The sequence below is a fragment of the Ranitomeya imitator genome, chromosome 3, assembly GCF_032444005.1.
Source record: "Ranitomeya imitator isolate aRanImi1 chromosome 3, aRanImi1.pri, whole genome shotgun sequence".
Taxonomy (NCBI): domain Eukaryota; kingdom Metazoa; phylum Chordata; class Amphibia; order Anura; family Dendrobatidae; genus Ranitomeya; species Ranitomeya imitator.
Window position 1 is genome coordinate 11784101 of NC_091284.1, and position 19125 is coordinate 11803225.

General features: G+C 56.9%; 2 protein-coding genes across 5 annotated transcripts in view; one reads left to right on the plus strand and one right to left on the minus strand.

The window, feature by feature from the left end:
• The window catches only part of POLQ (DNA polymerase theta), a 36223-nt gene extending 25517 nt beyond the window's left edge, over positions 1 to 10706 (minus strand). The window contains exons 1-6 of the mRNA XM_069760485.1: positions 10650 to 10706; positions 9623 to 10328; positions 4370 to 4552; positions 4094 to 4224; positions 2289 to 2445; positions 160 to 268 (exon numbers count right to left, since the gene is read on the minus strand). Of these exons, the coding sequence (XP_069616586.1) occupies positions 160 to 268; positions 2289 to 2445; positions 4094 to 4224; positions 4370 to 4552; positions 9623 to 10220 (1178 nt within the window). The 5' untranslated portion in view covers positions 10221 to 10328; positions 10650 to 10706. The remainder of the gene's footprint in view (positions 1 to 159; positions 269 to 2288; positions 2446 to 4093; positions 4225 to 4369; positions 4553 to 9622; positions 10329 to 10649) is intronic.
• Positions 10707 to 10788: 82 nt separating this feature from the next.
• Positions 10789 to 19030, plus strand: LOC138672482 (uncharacterized). 4 transcript variants are annotated; one of them, XM_069760489.1, is made up of 12 exons: positions 10789 to 10992; positions 13572 to 13647; positions 13816 to 13921; positions 13992 to 14137; positions 14644 to 14740; positions 14810 to 14887; positions 15077 to 15167; positions 15334 to 15413; positions 17542 to 17710; positions 17997 to 18142; positions 18336 to 18458; positions 18818 to 19030. In XM_069760489.1, the coding sequence occupies exons 2-12, from the start codon at positions 13577 to 13579 to the stop codon at positions 18902 to 18904; spliced, it is 1194 nt and encodes a 397-aa protein (XP_069616590.1). In that variant the 5' UTR covers positions 10789 to 10992; positions 13572 to 13576; the 3' UTR covers positions 18905 to 19030. The 4 variants fall into 4 exon arrangements, with proteins under 4 accessions (XP_069616590.1, XP_069616588.1, XP_069616587.1 ...); XM_069760487.1 differs by having other exon boundaries at positions 10818 to 10992; positions 15331 to 15413; XM_069760486.1 differs by lacking the exon at positions 10789 to 10992 and having other exon boundaries at positions 13546 to 13647; positions 15331 to 15413.
• Positions 19031 to 19125: the final 95 nt, after the last annotated feature.

The window sequence follows — 19125 nt, forward strand, 5'->3', positions numbered from 1 at the left end:
TCCTGGGGGTCTCTACATGGACCAGGACTGGAGCCTCCACGGGGCGAGGACACAGCGACTGAGGGGCAGACATAGGGTCCGCTCCTGTGGGGTCACTATCTGCAGGGACATCGCTGTCTCTCCGGGGTCTCCATTATATGCTGGTGATAAATCACTCACCCGGCCGCAGGTTTCCGGGTCACGTACTGGATCTTGGTGAGGAGAAGCTCCAGCAGATAACCGCGGTGCGAATCCCCCAACATGTGCAGCTCGTCCACCACCATCATCCCTGCACGGGGGAAACGAGACCACGACACCCACCATTAACAGCGCGAGACACCACGACACCCATCATTAACAGTGCGAGACACCGCGACACCCATCATTAACAGTGCGAGACACCACGACACCCATCATTAACAGCGCGAGACACCACCACACCCATCATTAACAGCGCGAGACACCACCACACCCATCATTAACAGTGCGAGACACCACCACACCCATCATTAACAGTGCGAGACACCGCAACACCCATCATTAACACTGCGAGACACCACCACACCCATCATTAACAGTGCGAGACACCACCACACCCATCATTAACAGCGCGAGACACCACGACACCCATCATTAACAGTACGAGACACCATGACACCCATCATTAACAGCGCGAAACACCACGACACCCATCATTAACAGCGCGAGACACCACGACACCCATCATTAACAGTACGAGACACCACCACACCCATCATTAACAGTGCGAGACACCACCACACCCATCATTAACAGCGCGAGACACCGCAACACCCATCATTAACAGCGCGAGACACCACGACACCCATCATTAACAGTACGAGACACCACGACACCCATCATTAACAGTACGAGACACCACGACACCCATCATTAACAGTGCGAGACACCACGACACCCATCATTAACAGTGCGAGACACCACGACACCCATCATTAACAGTGCGAGACACCACGACACCCATCATTAACAGTGCGAGACACCACGACACCCATCATTAACAGTGCGAGACACCACGACACCCATCATTAACAGTGCGAGACACCACCACACCCATCATTAACAGTGCGAGACATCACAACACCCATCATTAACAGCGCGAGACACCACAACACCCATCATTAACAGTACGAGACACCGCGACACCCATCATTAACAGTGCGAGACACCACGACACCCATCATTAACAGCGCGAGACACCACGACACCCATCATTAACAGCGCGAGACACCACGACACCCATCATTAACAGTGCGAGACACCACGACACCCATCATTAACAGTACGAGACACCACGACACCCATCATTAACAGTGCGAGACACCACCACACCCATCATTAACAGTGCGAGACATCACAACACCCATCATTAACAGTGCGAGACACCACCACACCCATCATTAACAGCGCGAGACACCGCGACACCCATCATTAACAGTGCGAGACACCACGACACCCATCATTAACAGTACGAGACACCACGACACCCATCATTAACAGTGCGAGACACCACCACACCCATCATTAACAGTGCGAGACATCACAACACCCATCATTAACAGTGCGAGACACCACCACACCCATCATTAACAGCGCGAGACACCGCGACACCCATCATTAACAGCGCGAGACACCACCACACCCATCATTAACAGTGCGAGACACCGCGACACCCATCATTAACAGTGCGAGACACCACCACACCCATCATTAACAGTGCGAGACATCACAACACCCATCATTAACAGTGCGAGACACCACGACACCCATCATTAACAGTGCGAGACACCACCACACCCATCATTAACAGCGCGAGACACCACCACACCCATCATTAACAGCGCAAGACACCACCACACCCATCATTAACAGCGCGAGACACCACGACACCCATCATTAACAGCACGAGACACCACCACACCCATCATTAACAGTGCGAGACATCACAACACCCATCATTAACAGCACGAGACACCACCACACCCATCATTAACAGTGCGAGACACCACCACACCCATCATCAGAGCAGGAGACAACACTCATCATCATCAGAAGCAGCGCAGGAGACAACACTCATCATCATCATCATGACAGGAGACAACACTCATCATCATCATCATCATCATGACAGGACACAACACTCATCATCATCACAGGAGACAACACTCATCATCATCAGAGCAGGAGACACAACACCCATCATCTTAGTCCCCTTCTCCGCACCAAGGACAGATAACCCCCATCATCCTGTAGCAGATCGGACTTCGCACCCAGCAGATCGATCCTGTTCTCCTCGATCAGTCGGTTCACCAGGCCGTTTGCTTTCTCAATGGTGCAGACAGCGACATCCAAAGAGGTGAAGCCCCCGGCCGGAGCTGAGCCCCCCATGTATCCACCGACCCGGACCCCGACTTCCTGAAACAGGTTCTGAAAAACAATGTGTAACTGATCCTTACATAGTTCAGCACCTCCTGACCTCTAGGGGTCCAGCATAGCCCTGCACCTCCTGACCTCTAGGGCCCAGCATAGCCTGGGCCTCCTTACCTCTAGGGCCCAGCATAGCCCTGCACCTCCTGACCTCTAGGGCCAAGCATAGCCCTGCACCTCCTGACCTCTAGGGCCCAGCATAGCCTGGGCCTCCTTACCTCTAGGGCCCAGCATAGCCCTGCACCTCCTGACCTCTAGGGCCCAGCATAGCCTGGCGCATCCTGACCTCTAGGGCCCAGCATAGCATGGGCCTCCTTACCTCTAGGGCCCAGCATAGCCCTGCACCTCCTGACCTCTAGGGCCCAGCATAGCCCTGCACCTCCTGACCTCTAGGGCCCAGCATAGCCTGGGCCTCCTGACCTCTAGGAGCCCAGCATAGCCCTGCACCTCCTGACCTCTAGGGCCAAGCATAGCCCTGCACCTCCTGACCTCTAGGGCCCAGCATAGCCCTGCACCTCCTGACCTCTAGGAGCCCAGCATAGCCCTGCACCTCCTGACCTCTAGGGCCCAGCATAACCCTGCACCTCCTGACCTCTAGGGCCCAGCATAGCCCGGCCTCCTGACCTCTAGGAGCCCAGCATAACTCTGCACCTCCTGACCTCTAGGGCCCAGCATAGCCCGGCACCTCTTGACCTCTAGGGGCCCAGCATAGCCCGGGCTTCCTGACCTCTAGGGGCTCAGCATAGCCCGGGCCTCCTGACCTCTAGGGCCCAGCATAGTCTGGCGCCTCCTGACCTCTAGGAGCCCAGCATAGCCCTGCACCTCCTGACCTCTAGGGCCCAGCATAGCCCTGCACCTCCTGACCTTTAGGGCCCAGCATAGTGTGGCGCCTCCTGACCTCTAGGGCCCAGCATAGCCCTGCACCTCCTGACCTCTAGGGCCCAGCATAGCCCGGGCCTCCTGACCTCTAGGAGCCCAGCATAGCCCTGCACCTCCTGACCTCTAGGGCCCAGCATAGCCCTGCACCTCCTGACATCTAGGGCCCAGCATAGCCCTGCACCTACTGACCTCTAGAGCACAGCATAGCCCGGCCTCCTGACCTCTAGGAGCCCAGCATAGCCCTGCACCTCCTGACCTCTAGGGGCCCAGCATAGCCCTGCACCTCCTGACCTCTAGGAGCCCAGCATAGCCCTGCACCTCCTGACCTCTAGGGCCCAGCATAGCCCTGCACCTCCTGACATCTAGGGCCCAGCATAGCCCTGCACCTCCTGACCTCTAGAGCCCAGCATAGCCCGGCCTACTGACCTCTAGGAGCCCAGCATAGCCCTGCACCTCCTGACCTCTAGGGCCCAGCATAGCCCGGGCTTCCTGACCTCTAGGAGCCGCCTCCTGACCTCTAGGGCCCAGCATAGCCCTGCACCTCCTGACCTCTAGGGGCACAGCATAGCCCGGGCTTCCTAACCTCTAGGAGCCCAGCATAGCCCTGCACCTCCTGACCTCTAGGGCCCAGCATAGCCCTGCACCTCCTGACCAGTAGGAGCCCAGCACCTCCTGACCTCTAGGGGCTCAGCATAGCCCGGGCCTCCTGACCTCTAGGGGCCACAGCTCACAACCTGTAGGGGGCAGCTCATGTTTCCTCTGGCGTTACCTGCAGGTACAAGGTCTTCTCTTTGGCTACGGATATGAAGGGCAGGATGAATATGGCTTTCTTGCGCGTCTCGAGGACCCTCTTAAGGATGAGCAGTTCGGCCACCAGAGTCTTCCCGGCACTTGTAGGAGCTGAGAGGGAAGAACAGGTCAATGTGATGGTGCAGGATGCAACCCCCTGTATCTGGGGTCCCGGCCCTCCGTGCACCTCCCTGATCACTGTGTATATACTGTATATATCAGTGGGGGGAGGGGTGACATAGCGGACTATACTCACCAGAATACACCAGGTTCTTCCCCTCCAGGACCTGCCCCTGCATCAGACACTCCGCCTGCCACTCGAACATCCGCACCACCCCCAGGCCGGCGTACGCCTCCTGCACGGCTCTGGGAAGACCCCAGCTCTCCAGCAGGAGCTTGTCCGCCAGCTCGGCCGGCACCGCCACATGGAGGCCACGTCCTGTGGAGACACCAGAGGGGGAGACGTCAGCCACCGGGTCAGAAATTCAGTGCATGCACCCACCCTCCACCAGAGGCCGCACACCGTGCAATGGAGTCTTCTGGGGAGAATGAACCGCGGGTGACGCCGAAGAGTCGGGACGGAGCGACCCTCAATGTAGAAGTAATAACTAAATAATACCCCGATATACAGACGACGGGAACTATAATGGCCTCTGCTACCCGCTGTAATCTCCGCTGTTCTGGATCCGACAAGGATTATTTTCTGTTCCTGAGATACACACCCCTCTTCTCTGAATGTAAATGTAGCCTAATTAGCCAACTGGGCGTGGCCCGCAGAGGAGACAAGGACCACCCCCAATTGGCTAAGAAAGCTGGATTCATGTACTGGAACGAGGGGTCCGTATCTCAGGAACAGAAGAGACGCCTCTCCGGATCCAGGAGAACAGCAAACAATATACAGTTGTGGCCAAAAGTATTGACACCCCTGCAATTCTGTCAGATAATACTCAGTTTCTTCCTGAAAATGATTGCAAACACAAATTCTTTGGTATTATCTTCATTTAATTTGTCTTAAATGAAAAAACACAAAAGAGAATGAAGCAAAAAGCAAAACATTGATCATTTCACACAAAACTCCAAAAATGGGCCAGACAAAAGTATTGGCACCCTCAGCCTAATACTTGGTTGCACAACCTTTAGCCAAAATAACTGCGACCAACCGCTTCCGGTCACCATCAATGAGTTTCTTACAAAGCTCTGCTGGGATTTTAGACCATTCTTCTTTGGCAAACTGCTCCAGGTCCCTGATATTTGAAGGGTGCCTTCTCCAAACTGCCATTTTTAGATCTCTCCACAGGTGTTCTATGGGATTCAGGTCTGGACTCATTGCTGGCCACCTTAGAAGTCTCCAGTGCTTTCTCTCAAACCATTTTCTAGTGCTTTTTGAAGTGTTTTGGGTCATTTTCCTGCTGGAAGACCCATGACCTCTGAGGGAGACCCAGCTTTCTCACACTGGGCCCTACATTATGCTGCAAAATTTGTTGGTAGTCTTCAGACTTCATAATGCCATGCACACGGTCAAGCAGTCCAGTGCCAGAGGCAGCAAAGCAACCCCAAAACATCAGGGAACCTCCACCATGTTTGACTGTAGGGACCGTGTTCTTTTCTTTGAATGCCTCATTTTTTCTCCTGTAAACTCTATGTTGATGCCTTTGCCCAAAAAGCTCTACTTTTGTCTCATCTGACCAGAGAACATTCTTCCAAAACGTGTTAGGCTTTTTCAGGTAAGTTTTGGCAAACTCCAGCCTGGCTTTTTTATGTCTCGGGGTAAGAAGTGGGGTCTTCCTGGGTCTCCTACCATACAGTCCCTTTTCATTCAGACGCCGACGGATAGTACGGGCTGACACTGTTGTACCCTCGGACTGCAGGGCAGCTTGAACTTGTTTAGATGTTAGTCGAGGTTCTTTATCCAACATCCGCACAATCTTGCGTTGAAATCTCTTGTCAATTTTTTCTTTTCTGTCCACATCTAGGGAGGTTAGCCACAGTGCCATGGGCTTTACACTTCTTGATGACACTGTGCACGGTAGACACAGGAACATTCAGGTCTATGGAGATGGACTTGTAGCCTTGAGATTGCTCATGCTTCCTCACAATTTGGTTTCTCAAGTCCTCAGACAGTTCTTTGGTCTTCTTTCTTTCCTCCATGCTCAATGTGGTTCACACAAGGACACAGGACAGAGGTTGAGTCAACTTTAATCCATGTCAACTGGCTGCAAGTGTGATTTAGTTATTGCCAACACATGTTAGGTGCCACAGGTAAGTTACAGGTGCTGTTAATTACACTAATTACAGAAGCATCACATGATTGTTCGAACAGTGCCAATACTTTTGTCCACCCCCTTTTTTATGTTTGGTGTGGAATTATATCCAATTTGGCTTTAGGACAATTCTTTTTGTGTTTTTTCATTTAAGACAAATTAAATGAAGATAATAAAGAATTTGTGATTGCAATCATTTTCAGGAAGAAACTGAGTATTATCTGACAGATTGGCAGGGGTGTCAATACTTTTAGCCACAGCTGTACCAGGTAACAAGTCGTCCGGAAGTAGAAACTGAACTAAAAACAGCCGGGAGAGCGACAACATCCGAGGAACCAAAGGGGAAGGGCCGCCTAATCCTGATATACTACAGATATACTCCAGATATAACCCGGATGTAACCAAGATATAACCAAGATATAATGCCAGCTATCATGTGACCGCTGGTCGGGACATCAGACCAAACCCCCTTCATGTTGAGCTCCTTTAATACGCTGTGGAGGCGTCAGCTGTCATCAGTCACATTTCTCAGGACGTAAATCTGGATCCGAGGGGCTCACATCTGGGTCTCACTCACCGGGAGTGAAAGTGCCCAAATATGTGTCATTTCATTTATTCATCCAGAGCGGTAGAAAAATAGGAACAAACGGTTCATAATATGGTGGATGGGGGGACAGAAGTCTGATCACAACACTGCTCTGCCACACCACCCGGCGGTGCCCCCAGGCCTACACACCACCCGGCGGTGCCCCCAGGCCTACACACCACCCGGCTGTGCCCCAGCCCTAAACACCACCCGGCTGTGCCCCAGCCCTAAACACCACCCGGGGGTGCCCCCAGCCCTAAACACCACCCGGCGGTGCCCCCAGCCCTAAACACCACCCGGGGGTGCCCAAGCCCTAAACACCACCCGGGGGTGCCCCCAGCCCTAAACACCACCCGGGGGTGCCCCAGCCCTAAACACCACCCGGCGGTGCCCCCAGGCCTACACACCACCCGGGGGTGCCCCCAGCCCTAAACACCACCCGGCGGTGCCCCCAGCCCTACACACCACCCGGCTGTGCCCCAGCCCTAAACACCACCCGGGGGTGCCCCCAGCCCTAAACACCACCCGGGGGTGCCCCCAGCCCTAAACACCACCCGGGGGTGCCCCCAGCCCTAAACACCACCCGGGGGTGCCCCAGGCCTACACACCACCCGGCGGTGCCCCCAGGCCTACACACCACCCGGCGGTGCCCCCAGCCCTAAACACCACCCGGGGGTGCCCCAGCCCTACACACCACCCGGCGGTGCCCCAGCCCGACACACCATCCGGCGGTGCCCCCAGGCCTACACACCACCCGGCGGTGCTCCAGCCCTACACACCACCCGGCGGTGCCCCAGCCCGACACACCATCCGGCGGTGCCCCAGCCCTAAACACCACCCGGGGGTGCCCCCAGCCCTACACACCACCCGGCGGTGCCCCAGCCCTACACACCATCCGGCGGTGCCCCAGCCCTACACACCACCCGGGGGTGCCCCCAGCCCTACACACCACCCGGCGGTGCCCCAGCCCTACACACCACCCGGCGGTGCCCCAGCCCTACACACCACCCGGCGGTGCCCCCAAGCCTACACACCACCCGGCGGTGCCCCAGCCCTACACACCATCCGGCGGTGCCCCCAAGCCTACACACCACCCGGCGGTGCCCCGGATTTACAATCCACCCGGCGGTGCCCCCGACCCTACACACCAACCGGCGGTGCCCCCAGGCCTACACACCACCCGGCGGTGCCCCCAGGCCTACACACCACCCGGCGGTGCCCCCAGGCCTACACACCACCCGGCGGTGCCCCCAGGCCTACACACCACCCGGCGGTGCCCCCAGGCCTACACACCACCCGGCGGTGCCCCCAGGCCTACACACCACCCGGCGGTGCCCCCAGGCCTACACACCACCCGGCGGTGCCCCCAGGGCTACACACCACCCGGCGGTGCCCCAGCCCTACACACCATCCGGCGGTGCCCCAGCCCTACACACCACCCGGCGGTGCCCCCAAGCCTACACACCACCCGGCGGTGCCCCGGACCTACATTCCACCCGGCGGTGCCCCAGGCCTACACACCACCCGGCGGTGCCCCCAGCCCTAAACACCACCCGGGGGTGCCCCAGCCCTACACACCACCCGGCGGTGCCCCAGCCCGACACACCATCCGGCGGTGCCCCCAGGCCTACACACCACCCGGCGGTGCTCCAGCCCTACACACCACCCGGCGGTGCCCCAGCCCGACACACCATCCGGCGGTGCCCCAGCCCTAAACACCACCCGGGGGTGCCCCCAGCCCTACACACCACCCGGCGGTGCCCCAGCCCTACACACCATCCGGCGGTGCCCCAGCCCTACACACCACCCGGGGGTGCCCCCAGCCCTACACACCATCCGGTGGTGCCCCAGCCCTACACACCACCCGGCGGTGCCCCAGCCCTACACACCACCCGGCGGTGCCCCAGCCCTACACACCATCCGGCGGTGCCCCCAAGCCTACACACCACCCGGCGGTGCCCCAGCCCTACACACCATCCGGCGGTGCCCCCAAGCCTACACACCACCCGGCGGTGCCCCGGATTTACAATCCACCCGGCGGTGCCCCCGACCCTACACACCAACCGGCGGTGCCCCCAGGCCTACACACCACCCGGCGGTGCCCCCAGGCCTACACACCACCCGGCGGTGCCCCCAGGCCTACACACCACCCGGCGGTGCCCCCAGGCCTACACACCACCCGGCGGTGCCCCCAGGCCTACACACCACCCGGCGGTGCCCCCAGGCCTACACACCACCCGGCGGTGCCCCCAGGGCTACACACCACCCGGCGGTGCCCCAGCCCTACACACCATCCGGCGGTGCCCCAGCCCTACACACCACCCGGCGGTGCCCCCAAGCCTACACACCACCCGGCGGTGCCCCGGACCTACATTCCACCCGGCGGTGCCCCCGACCCTACACACCAACCGGCGGTGCCCCCAGGCCTACACACCACCCGGCGGTGCCCCCAGGCCTACACACCACCCGGCAGTGCCCCCAGGCCTACACACCACCCGGCGGTGCCCCCAGGGCTACACACCACCCGGCGGTGCCTCGGCCCTACATTCCAGCCGGTGGTGCCCCCGGCCCTACACAACACCCGGCGGTGCCCCCGACCCTACACAACACAACACCCGGTGCCGCTCTCGATGCGGTCCTGGTGATACTGCCACACACCCACCGCTGCCGCTCAGGCTGCCGTCCAGCAGGGAGCGTTCCAGACCAGATGGTGGCGCCAGCACTGATGAGGAGAGGACGGCGCCTGCGCTCTCCCGCCTGCTCCCCTTCTGCAGGATGGACGCCTGCTGCCCCGGGCTGAACAGGATGTAGTCTCTGGTATCAGCCGCTCCTCCGCTGGCCCCGGGGGACGTCCTGCTGCTTGGAGCTCGGGGCTTGTGGTGTGTGTGGAGGACGACCTTCCTGCTCCTGGAGGGGCTGGTGGGGTCCTCGGAGCCGGAGAGGGTGGAGTCTCTGGTGTCAGCCGCTCCTCCGCTGGCCCCGGGGCCCCGCAGTCTGGCGGACGTCCTGCTGCTCGGAGCTCGGGGCTTGCGGTGTGTGCGGAGCGTGGGCCTCTTACATGTGGAGGGACTCGTGGGGTCCTCGGACCCCGGACTGGACAGGGAGTGCTGACGCACACGTTTGCGGCTGTTGTGGGGGCCCAGGACCCCCTTTGTGCTGGAGGCCGCCATCTTGGGATCATTTTCCTTGGCCGTTAATCCTCCGAACAAGATGGCGGCCAGGCTGGCTTTGGTTGCCGGGGGTCCGTGCGGCTTCTGCATGGCGACGGCGGCTCGTCCGGTCACTCAGCGTATGGCGGCGGCTCCTGGAGACGTGGTCCCCGCGGGCGTCCTCTGAGGGGGCCACATTACCAGGACAGGGGGCCGGAGCTGCGGAGGGAAAAGAGGAGGAAGAAGGTGACAAGCCGCCATCTTATCATCACCCAGATCCCCGGAAACTACAACTCCCAGCATGTCCAGCGCCCAGACCAATGCTCTGTGCAGGAGTGACTGGTAAGCAGCAGCACAGCGCCCCGAAATGTGAGAGCAGACCCCATAATGAGCCCCTCAGATAACAGATCGGTCACCATGACAACCAGATTACAGGGGAGACTGAACCACTGCCGCAGATCTGCGGCTACACTGGATATCACCCCTGCTCTACACAATGGTCTGTCCCGGCTCTTCATCCGGGGGTCACATGGTCTTTACCTCCTCCACAGCCGGGACCTCCGCGGCCAGAGCCGCCCGTCAGGTTTAAACTACGCGCGAGCCCGACACTGACGTCATCACAGGAGCGACCGTGACCGCGGCGCCGCCATGTCTGTTGTGGGCAGCTGCGTCACGTGACAAGTTAGATAGCGGCTACCTGAGGGCAGCTGGGAGGGGGTGAACGGTCACCGCGGCAGCTGAAGGGTTAATGACGTGTGTACTAATGTGAGGGGAATCCGGAGGTCAGCACGCAGGGGGTTAACGAGCTGTGACGTCATCTGGTCCCTATGTTATAAGTAGGCAGCAGGGAGGGGGGAAGCAGCGGCGGCGGAGCCGGGAGCAGGTGAGGGCGGCAGCAGCTGGTGGAGGGAGGACCGGGATACCGCGGGGGTGTCCTCATATACCGCGTCCTGTGTCCTCATATACCGCGTCCTGTGTCCTCATATACCGCGTCCTGTGTCCTCATATACCGCGTCCTGTGTCCTCATATACCGCGTCCTGTGTCCTCATATACCGCGTCCTGTGTCCTCATATACCGCGTCCTGTGTCCTCATATACCGCGTCCTCTGCGGCTGCACCTCCACATTACTGCAAAGTGACCGGGGGCCCGTGCACACGATGCGGCTTGTTGGCTCCTTGTAGACGTGAGCCGGTGTCACATTTACTGAGTCAGATATTACTAATAATACAGAACGTGCAGAAATGTAAGAAAATGTCAGCAGTGTATGGTCCTGACGATACCTAGTGTACACACATACTCCAGAGCTGCACTCACTATTCTGCTGGTGCAGTCACTGTGCACATACATTACATTACTGATCCCGAGTTACATCCTGTATTATACCCCAGAGCTGCACTCACTATTCTGCTGGTGCAGTCACTGTGTACATACATTACATTACTGATCCTGAGTTACATCCTGTATTATACCCCAGAGCTGCACTCACTATTCTGCTGGTGCAGTCACTGTGTACATACATTACATTACTGATCCTGAGTTACATCCTGAATTATACTCCAGAGCTGCACTCACTATTCTGCTGGTGCAGTCACTGTGTACATACATTACATTACTGATCCCGAGTTACCTCCTGCATTATACTCCAGAGCTGCACTCACTATTCTGCTGGTGCAGTCACTGTGTACATACATTACATTACTGATCCCGAGTTACATCCTGTATTATACTCCAGAGCTGCACTCACTATTCTGCTGGTGCAGTCACTGTATACATACATTACATTACTGATCCTGAGTTACATCCTGTATTATACTCCAGAGCTGCACTCACTATTCTGCTGGCGCAGTCACTGTGTACATACATTACATTACTGATCCTGAGTTACATCCTGTATTATACTCCAGAGCTGCACTCACTATTCTACTGGTGCAGTCACTGTATACATACATTACATTACTGATCCCGAGTTACATCCTGTATTATACCCCAGAGCTGCACTCACTATTCTGCTGGTGCAGTCACTGTGTACATACATTACATTACTGATCCCGAGTTACATCCTGTATTATACTCCAGAGCTGCACTCACTATTCTGCTGGTGCAGTCACTGTGTACATACATTACATTACTGATCCCGAGTTACCTCCTGTATTATACTCCAGAGCTGCACTCACTATTCTGCTGGTGCAGTCACTGTATACATACATTACATTACTGATCCCGAGTTACATCCTGTATTATACCCCAGAGCTGCACTCACTATTCTGCTGGTGCAGTCACTGTGTACATACATTACATTACTGATCCCGAGTTACATCCTGTATTATACTCCAGAGCTGCACTCACTATTCTGCTGGTGCAGTCACTGTGTACATACATTACATTACTGATCCCGAGTTACCTCCTGCATTATACTCCAGAGCTGCACTCACTATTCTGCTGGTGCAGTCACTGTGTACATACATTACATTACTGATCCCGAGTTACATCCTGTATTATACTCCAGAGCTGCACTCACTATTCTGCTGGTGCAGTCACTGTATACATACATTACATTACTGATCCTGAGTTACATCCTGTATTATACTCCAGAGCTGCACTCACTATTCTGCTGGCGCAGTCACTGTGTACATACATTACATTACTGATCCTGAGTTACCTCCTGTATTATACTCCAGAGCTGCACTCACTATTCTACTGGTGCAGTCACTGTGCACATACATTACATTACTGATCCTGAGTTACATCCTATATTATACTCCAGAGCTGCACTCACTATTCTGCTGGCGCAGTCACTGTGTACATACATTACATTACTGATCCTGAGTTACCTCCTGTATTATACTCCAGAGCTGCACTCACTATTCTGCTGGTGCAGTCACTGTGTACATACATTACATTACTGATCCTGAGTTACATCCTGTATTATACCCCAGAGCTGCACTCACTATTCTGCTGGTGCAGTCACTGTCACATTACATTACTGATCCCGAGTTACCTCCTGTATTATACCCCAGAGCTGCACTCACTATTCTGCTGGTGCAGTCACTGTGTACATACATTACATTACTGATCCCGAGTTACATCCTGTATTATACTCCAGAGCTGCACTCACTATTCTGCTGGTGCAGTCACTGTGTACATACATTACTGATCCTGGGTTACATCCTGTATTATACTCCAGAGCTGCACTCACTATTCTGCTGGTGCAGTCACTGTGTACATACATTACTGATCCTGGGTTACATCCTGTATTATACTCCAGAGCTGCACTCACTATTCTGCTGGTGCAGTCTCTGTGTACATACATTACATTACTGATCCTGAGTTACCTCCTGTATTATACCCCAGAGCTGCACTCACTATTCTGCTGGTGCAGTCACTGTGTACATACATTACTGATCCTGAGTTACATCCTGTATTATACCCCAGAGCTGCACTCACTTATTTTCTGTCTATAGCATTAATGATGGCGCAGAGTTTGTATGAGAGATGTTCCTGGTTCCCGTCTGTTCTGAGGGAGAAGAAGAGTTGTAGGTAATTAGAATGACGTTCTGATCTAGCACATACAGGATCTTGTAGTGTTGGGGCCTCTGCTTTCTGTCCTTGTTTTTTCCTGGGGATATTGCTTCTCTGGTGCTGGATGCACAGTTACACAGCTCATTAGTGATCAGGTTCCTGATTGCCACGTTCTCTTGTTCTCAGACGTGGCTGCTGCGATCTGTTGCGGTTCTGCAGGACCCGGAGTCACATTCTGGACTTTCCTCCAGACTCCCCTTGTGTCCATGAGGCTGTGAAGCTGCTGGACGAGGTAATGGTGCGGCCCCTTGTCCTGCTCCCTGTAGCCCCCAGTATCGGTACCATCACTGCCCCTGTACCAGCTTCTTGCAGATGGCGGCTGCGCTCGGGCCGTGTCCTGTAGATGTCGGGATTCTCTGCAGGATTCGTTTTCTCTGGCCGCGGCGCTCTCCTCAGCCTTCCTCCCCAGACGCCATGAAGAAGAGTGCAGACCCCGAGGGGCCTCAAGGTGAGTGTGACCCTCATTAACCCCATTAACCCTTGCTGTGTGCAGACTGGTTCCCCATAGATGGGTGAGGCTGTGATTGATGACTTCACTGCATGGACGCCCTGGATCGGAGAGAACTCTGATCCTGGATTTGTCGCCCCAATGGGTGCTGATCCTTGTGTGCATGGGCCCATCCAAGCCCCCGGCACTGTGATCACTGGCACGGACAATCCGGACCCTGATAACGGACCCCTGGGAGGTGTTGGAGCACATAGTTAAAATGTATGTGGACCCTACAGGCGCCCCCACTATGTCTGACTTGTGAAGATGAATGTGACTGCTCTGAAATCTACGTCTGGCGCCACCTACTGGATAAATCTGCGTACGTTTAGCGCCACCTACCCTAATATTGTAAGTGACCTCCCGGCGTTGACGGCAACACAGCATAGATCTGGTAACCCCTCCCCTGTCGCTGATGGCGGCAGTGTAGATCCGGTGACCCCCGTGTTCACTGCTCTTATACACAGGTGCCGTCTGCTCCGCGGACTGTTCTTCCAGATGGATCTGATGCGTCACTGGCATAAAATGACGACCGTGGGCCCCTGGATCCAAGACTTCCTAGAGGTAGGTGACGTGGGTGGTGGGCGCGCGGAGGTCCTGACGTGACCTTTTCTCACTGCCTCTTACGTACAGGTTTGTGCTGCTGGTTTGGTTTCCCGGCCGCGGGGCTTGTGCCTGTCCTGCAGGGGGCGCCAGGCGGTGTTGTCAGAGGTGAGTAGAGGAACCCCTCTTTAGTTGTTCTGGTGGGGGTCCGTCCGTGATGCTGGATTGTACATGGAGGTGGTTCCCCCGTCATATAAACACACCACCAATCCCCTGATGTGCGGGGGCAGGGGGCTCTCGGCATATGGGGGGGATCTCATTAGACTGTGTGTAACGCCTCATGTTCTTTCTCGTCAGGTGTCTGCAGGTATAACGCACAAACCCAGCAATCGACAGGCGGCAGCGGTTCGGAGGTCAGAGGAGCGCAGAGCTGCTGCAGACCTATTTAGTGAGTTGTGGGGGAGGGAGTCACAATTATCTGATATCGGGGGTCCGCCTGGCTCAAGTATAGGGGTCCCAGATATCCTGTTTTAACCATCAGCAGATTAATGTATCAGAAACTACCAATATCTGAGTAAAGGGGTAAAAATCCGATCGCCTCCTGTCTCCAGCAGAATATCTGTGCGTTCCGGAGAAGAGGGGACACGACAACTTATCGGGGGCCGAAGTGCGAACCGGCCACAGACTGAAACCCGTGAGTGACGGCGGAAGAAACCGCAAACCTGATAATGACACATACACACCGGGCCTCGCCCACGCTGCTCCCTGATACACCGGGCGTCACCCACACTGCTCCCTGATACACCGGGCCTCGCCCACACTGCTCCCTGATACACCGGGCGTCACCCACACTGCTCCCTGATACACCGGGCGTCACCCACACCATCGCCTGATACACCGGGCCTCGCCCACACTGCTCCCTGATACACCGGGCGTCACCCACACCATCGCCTGATACACCGAGCCTCGCCCACACTGCTCCCTGATACACCGGGCGTCACCCACACTGCTCCCTGAAACACCGGGCGTCACCCACACCATCGCCTGATACACCGGGCCTCGCCCACACTGCTCCCTGATACACCGGGCGTCACCCACACCATCGCCTGATACACCGAGCCTCGCCCACACTGCTCCCTGATACACCGGGCGTCACCCACACTGCTCCCTGAAACACCGGGCGTCACCCACACCATCGCCTGATACACCGGGCCTCGCCCACACTGCTCCCTGATACACCGGGCGTCACCCACACCATCGCCTGATACACCGGGCCTCGCCCACACTGCTCCCTGATACACCGGGCCTCGCCCACACTGCTCCCTGATACACCGGGCGTCACCCACACTGCTGCCTGATACACCGGGCGTCACCCACACCATCGCCTGATACACCGGGCCTCGCCCACACTGCTCCCTGATACACCGGGCGTCACCCACACCATCGCCTGATACACCGGGCCTCACCCACACTGCTCCCTGATACACCGGGCCTCACCCACACTGCTCCCTGATACACCGGGCCTCGCCCACACTGCTCCCTGATACACCGGGCGTCACCCACACTGCTCCCTGATACACCGGGCGTCACCCACACCATCGCCTGATACACCGGGCCTCGCCCACACTGCTCCCTGATACACCGGGCGTCACCCACACCATCGCCTGATACACCGGGCGTCACCCACACTGCTCCCTGATACACCGGGCCTCGCCCACACTGCTCCCTGATACACCGGGCCTCACCGCGGAGAACATGGGGCCAACCGTCAGGATAGAAACTTGCTACTAATATACAAGTGATATTACTGAGAAGTGGAGACCCTGTAATTTTAGTGGGGGGGCTGAGTGAGACAAAAGTCTCCACTGCTCTGCTGCCCCATAACTGCAGGGTCCAGACCTCCTCTGGTATCAGCACAAACTGCGCCCCGCCAGGAGCTTCGTGGCCGAGCAGGTGCATGCAGCCGTACATCACCAAGCACAATGGCGAGCGTTTGATGGAGTGGTGTAAATCTGCCATCACTGGACTGTGGAGGAGACCGGTTCTGTGCAGTGACGGATCGCACTTCTCTGATGGAGTAGTCTGGGTTTGGTGATGGGGGGGGGGGGTTCAATGTTGAGGATTCGCCCGGGGCTGTAGGAAGTTTCCCCCATCATTGGTGTCTGTTCCTTCCTGGGTCCTGGCGGCTTCAGGAGCACAACAGTGTGGAGGCGGCCAACAAAGTGATGGCTTAGCCAGCCCCCTCCTCAGAGCTGATGACTAGACAGAGGGGTGGCTATTGGGACGAACGTCAGCAAGTAGTGACAGTCTTAGGCTGACCCTCTCCTGGGCCCCGCAGGGTCTGCTGTCCTCTCCTGGGCCCCGCAGGGTCTGCTGTCCTCTCCTGGGCCCCGCAGGGTCTGCTGTCCTCTCCTCTCCTGGGCCCCGCAGGGTCTGCTGTCCTCTCCTCTCCTGGGCCCCGCAGGGTCTGCTGTCCTCTCCTCTCCTGGGCCCCGCAGGGTCTGCTGTCCTCTCCTCTCCTGGGCCCCGCAGGGTCTGCTGTCCTCTCCTCTCCTGGGCCCCGCAGGGTCTGCTGTCCTCTCCTCTCCTGGGCCCCGCAGGGTCTGCTGTCCTCTCCTCTCCTGGGCCCCGCAGGGTCTGCTGTCCTCTCCTCTCCTGGGCCCTCCTCAGAGCTGATGTATAATGTGTCTTTGGGGGTGGCTCGCCTATTGGGACGAGCGTCGTCCTCCTTCACACTCAGAGCACCGCTCGGGTCACATGCTGACGTGGGCACAGGGGCAAAGAGTGAAGTTCTGTGGCTGACCCTCACTCTCTCCCCGCAGGGTCTCCCCTCCTCAGCCCCGCACGGCGTCCTCTCCTCGGCTCAGCAGCTGAAGAATTCTCTGAAGAAGGATTTGGAGACTCATCAGCTTTATCTCAGTGCCATAGAGACCCGGCTGAGCGGCCTGGAGCGCCGGGCACAGGACGTCACCAAGCGCCTGGAGCGAGCCAGTAAGTGAGGGTACTACCCCCCATCATCCTCCTTCACCTGATGCACTACTCCCCCATCATCCTCTTTCATCTGATGCACTACTCACCCCCCATCATCCTCCTTCATCTGATGCACTACTCACCCCCATCATCCTCCTTCATCTGATGCACTACTCACCCCCATCATCCTCCTTCATCTGATGCACTACTCACCCCCATCATCCTCCTTCATCTGATGCACTACTCACCCCCATCATCCTCCTTCATCTGATGCACTACTCCCCCCATCATCCTCCCTGTGCTGCAGATCTGGAGCTGGAAGCCATTAAACAAGGCAGCGTCGCCCTGAAGACCCTCGTGGACGAGCCGACCTCTTCTCCGGTGATAGAACTTGTGGACGGTCTGTGGGAGGGTTTACTGCGGTGCGGAGTGACGGGGCAGAGCGCGTGGCCGGTATGTACAGTGCAGAACCTGAGGAAGGGAGTACACCCCCGGAGTCAATAGATTGCAGAAGCTTCTGGTCAAGGAATCATTGTCATGATATGTAAATGACAGCTCGGGGGGTGTACTTACTTACTGTGCATGGTCATGTCCACGGCTGCAGGCGTTGGTTGCACTTCTTATATTGGACTTTTCCTCCCTTCAGGGTTTGTGCAGAAGGAAAGACCCCGAGCGGCGCGGGGCCAGGGATCATCCAGCAGGTGGCGGCAGCGTGCACCCGAGGGAAGACGTGTGGCGCGGACTGTCCAGCTGTCAGCGGCACGTGGATGTGAGTGAGGGGCGCGGGGGACGCGATATCAGCCCCCAATATAAGGGGAGGTGCAGGGCAGAAAAGGGATCAGACAACTCCCAGTTTCATCATTCACTAAGATCTCTGCTTGCTGCCGGTGAATTGAACACATGGAGGGTCTGCTGATCACAGCTGCAGCTCTGGTACAATGTGGTCTAGAAGCAATTGTAGCAAACCCTCAGCTGTGAGTCAGTGTTGGGCCTGTGCCGGTTCTCGGCCTGTAATCTGCTGCTGCTGCGGCCGACCCTTGTGCGCAGGCTAGTCCAGAGTGGGTCTGCTGGGATTTGTAGTTCTCCAGTATCCGACTCACATCTTGCACTTTGTCTTCTCCTTTCCAGGTCCTCTTACAGCAGATAACGAGGCAAATTGACCAGATGGAAAGCGACATAAAGGTGACGTCCGCGCTGCGCCATAACGCCAGGTAGCGAGGCCGCGGAGCGCCCGTCAGTCATCTCACCGCGGCGCGCCCATCAGCCATCTTCATCTCACTGAAAAGCACTAGTCTCAGATTTCATAATTGTCATATTTAATAAACGTATTTATTAACTGCAGGAGCTGCGCTCGATCTGAGTTTCTCATGAACCGCAGAGATTGTCTTTCATCCGCCGTCACTGGCGGCCGCACAGCCTGAGAAATGGCCGCAAGC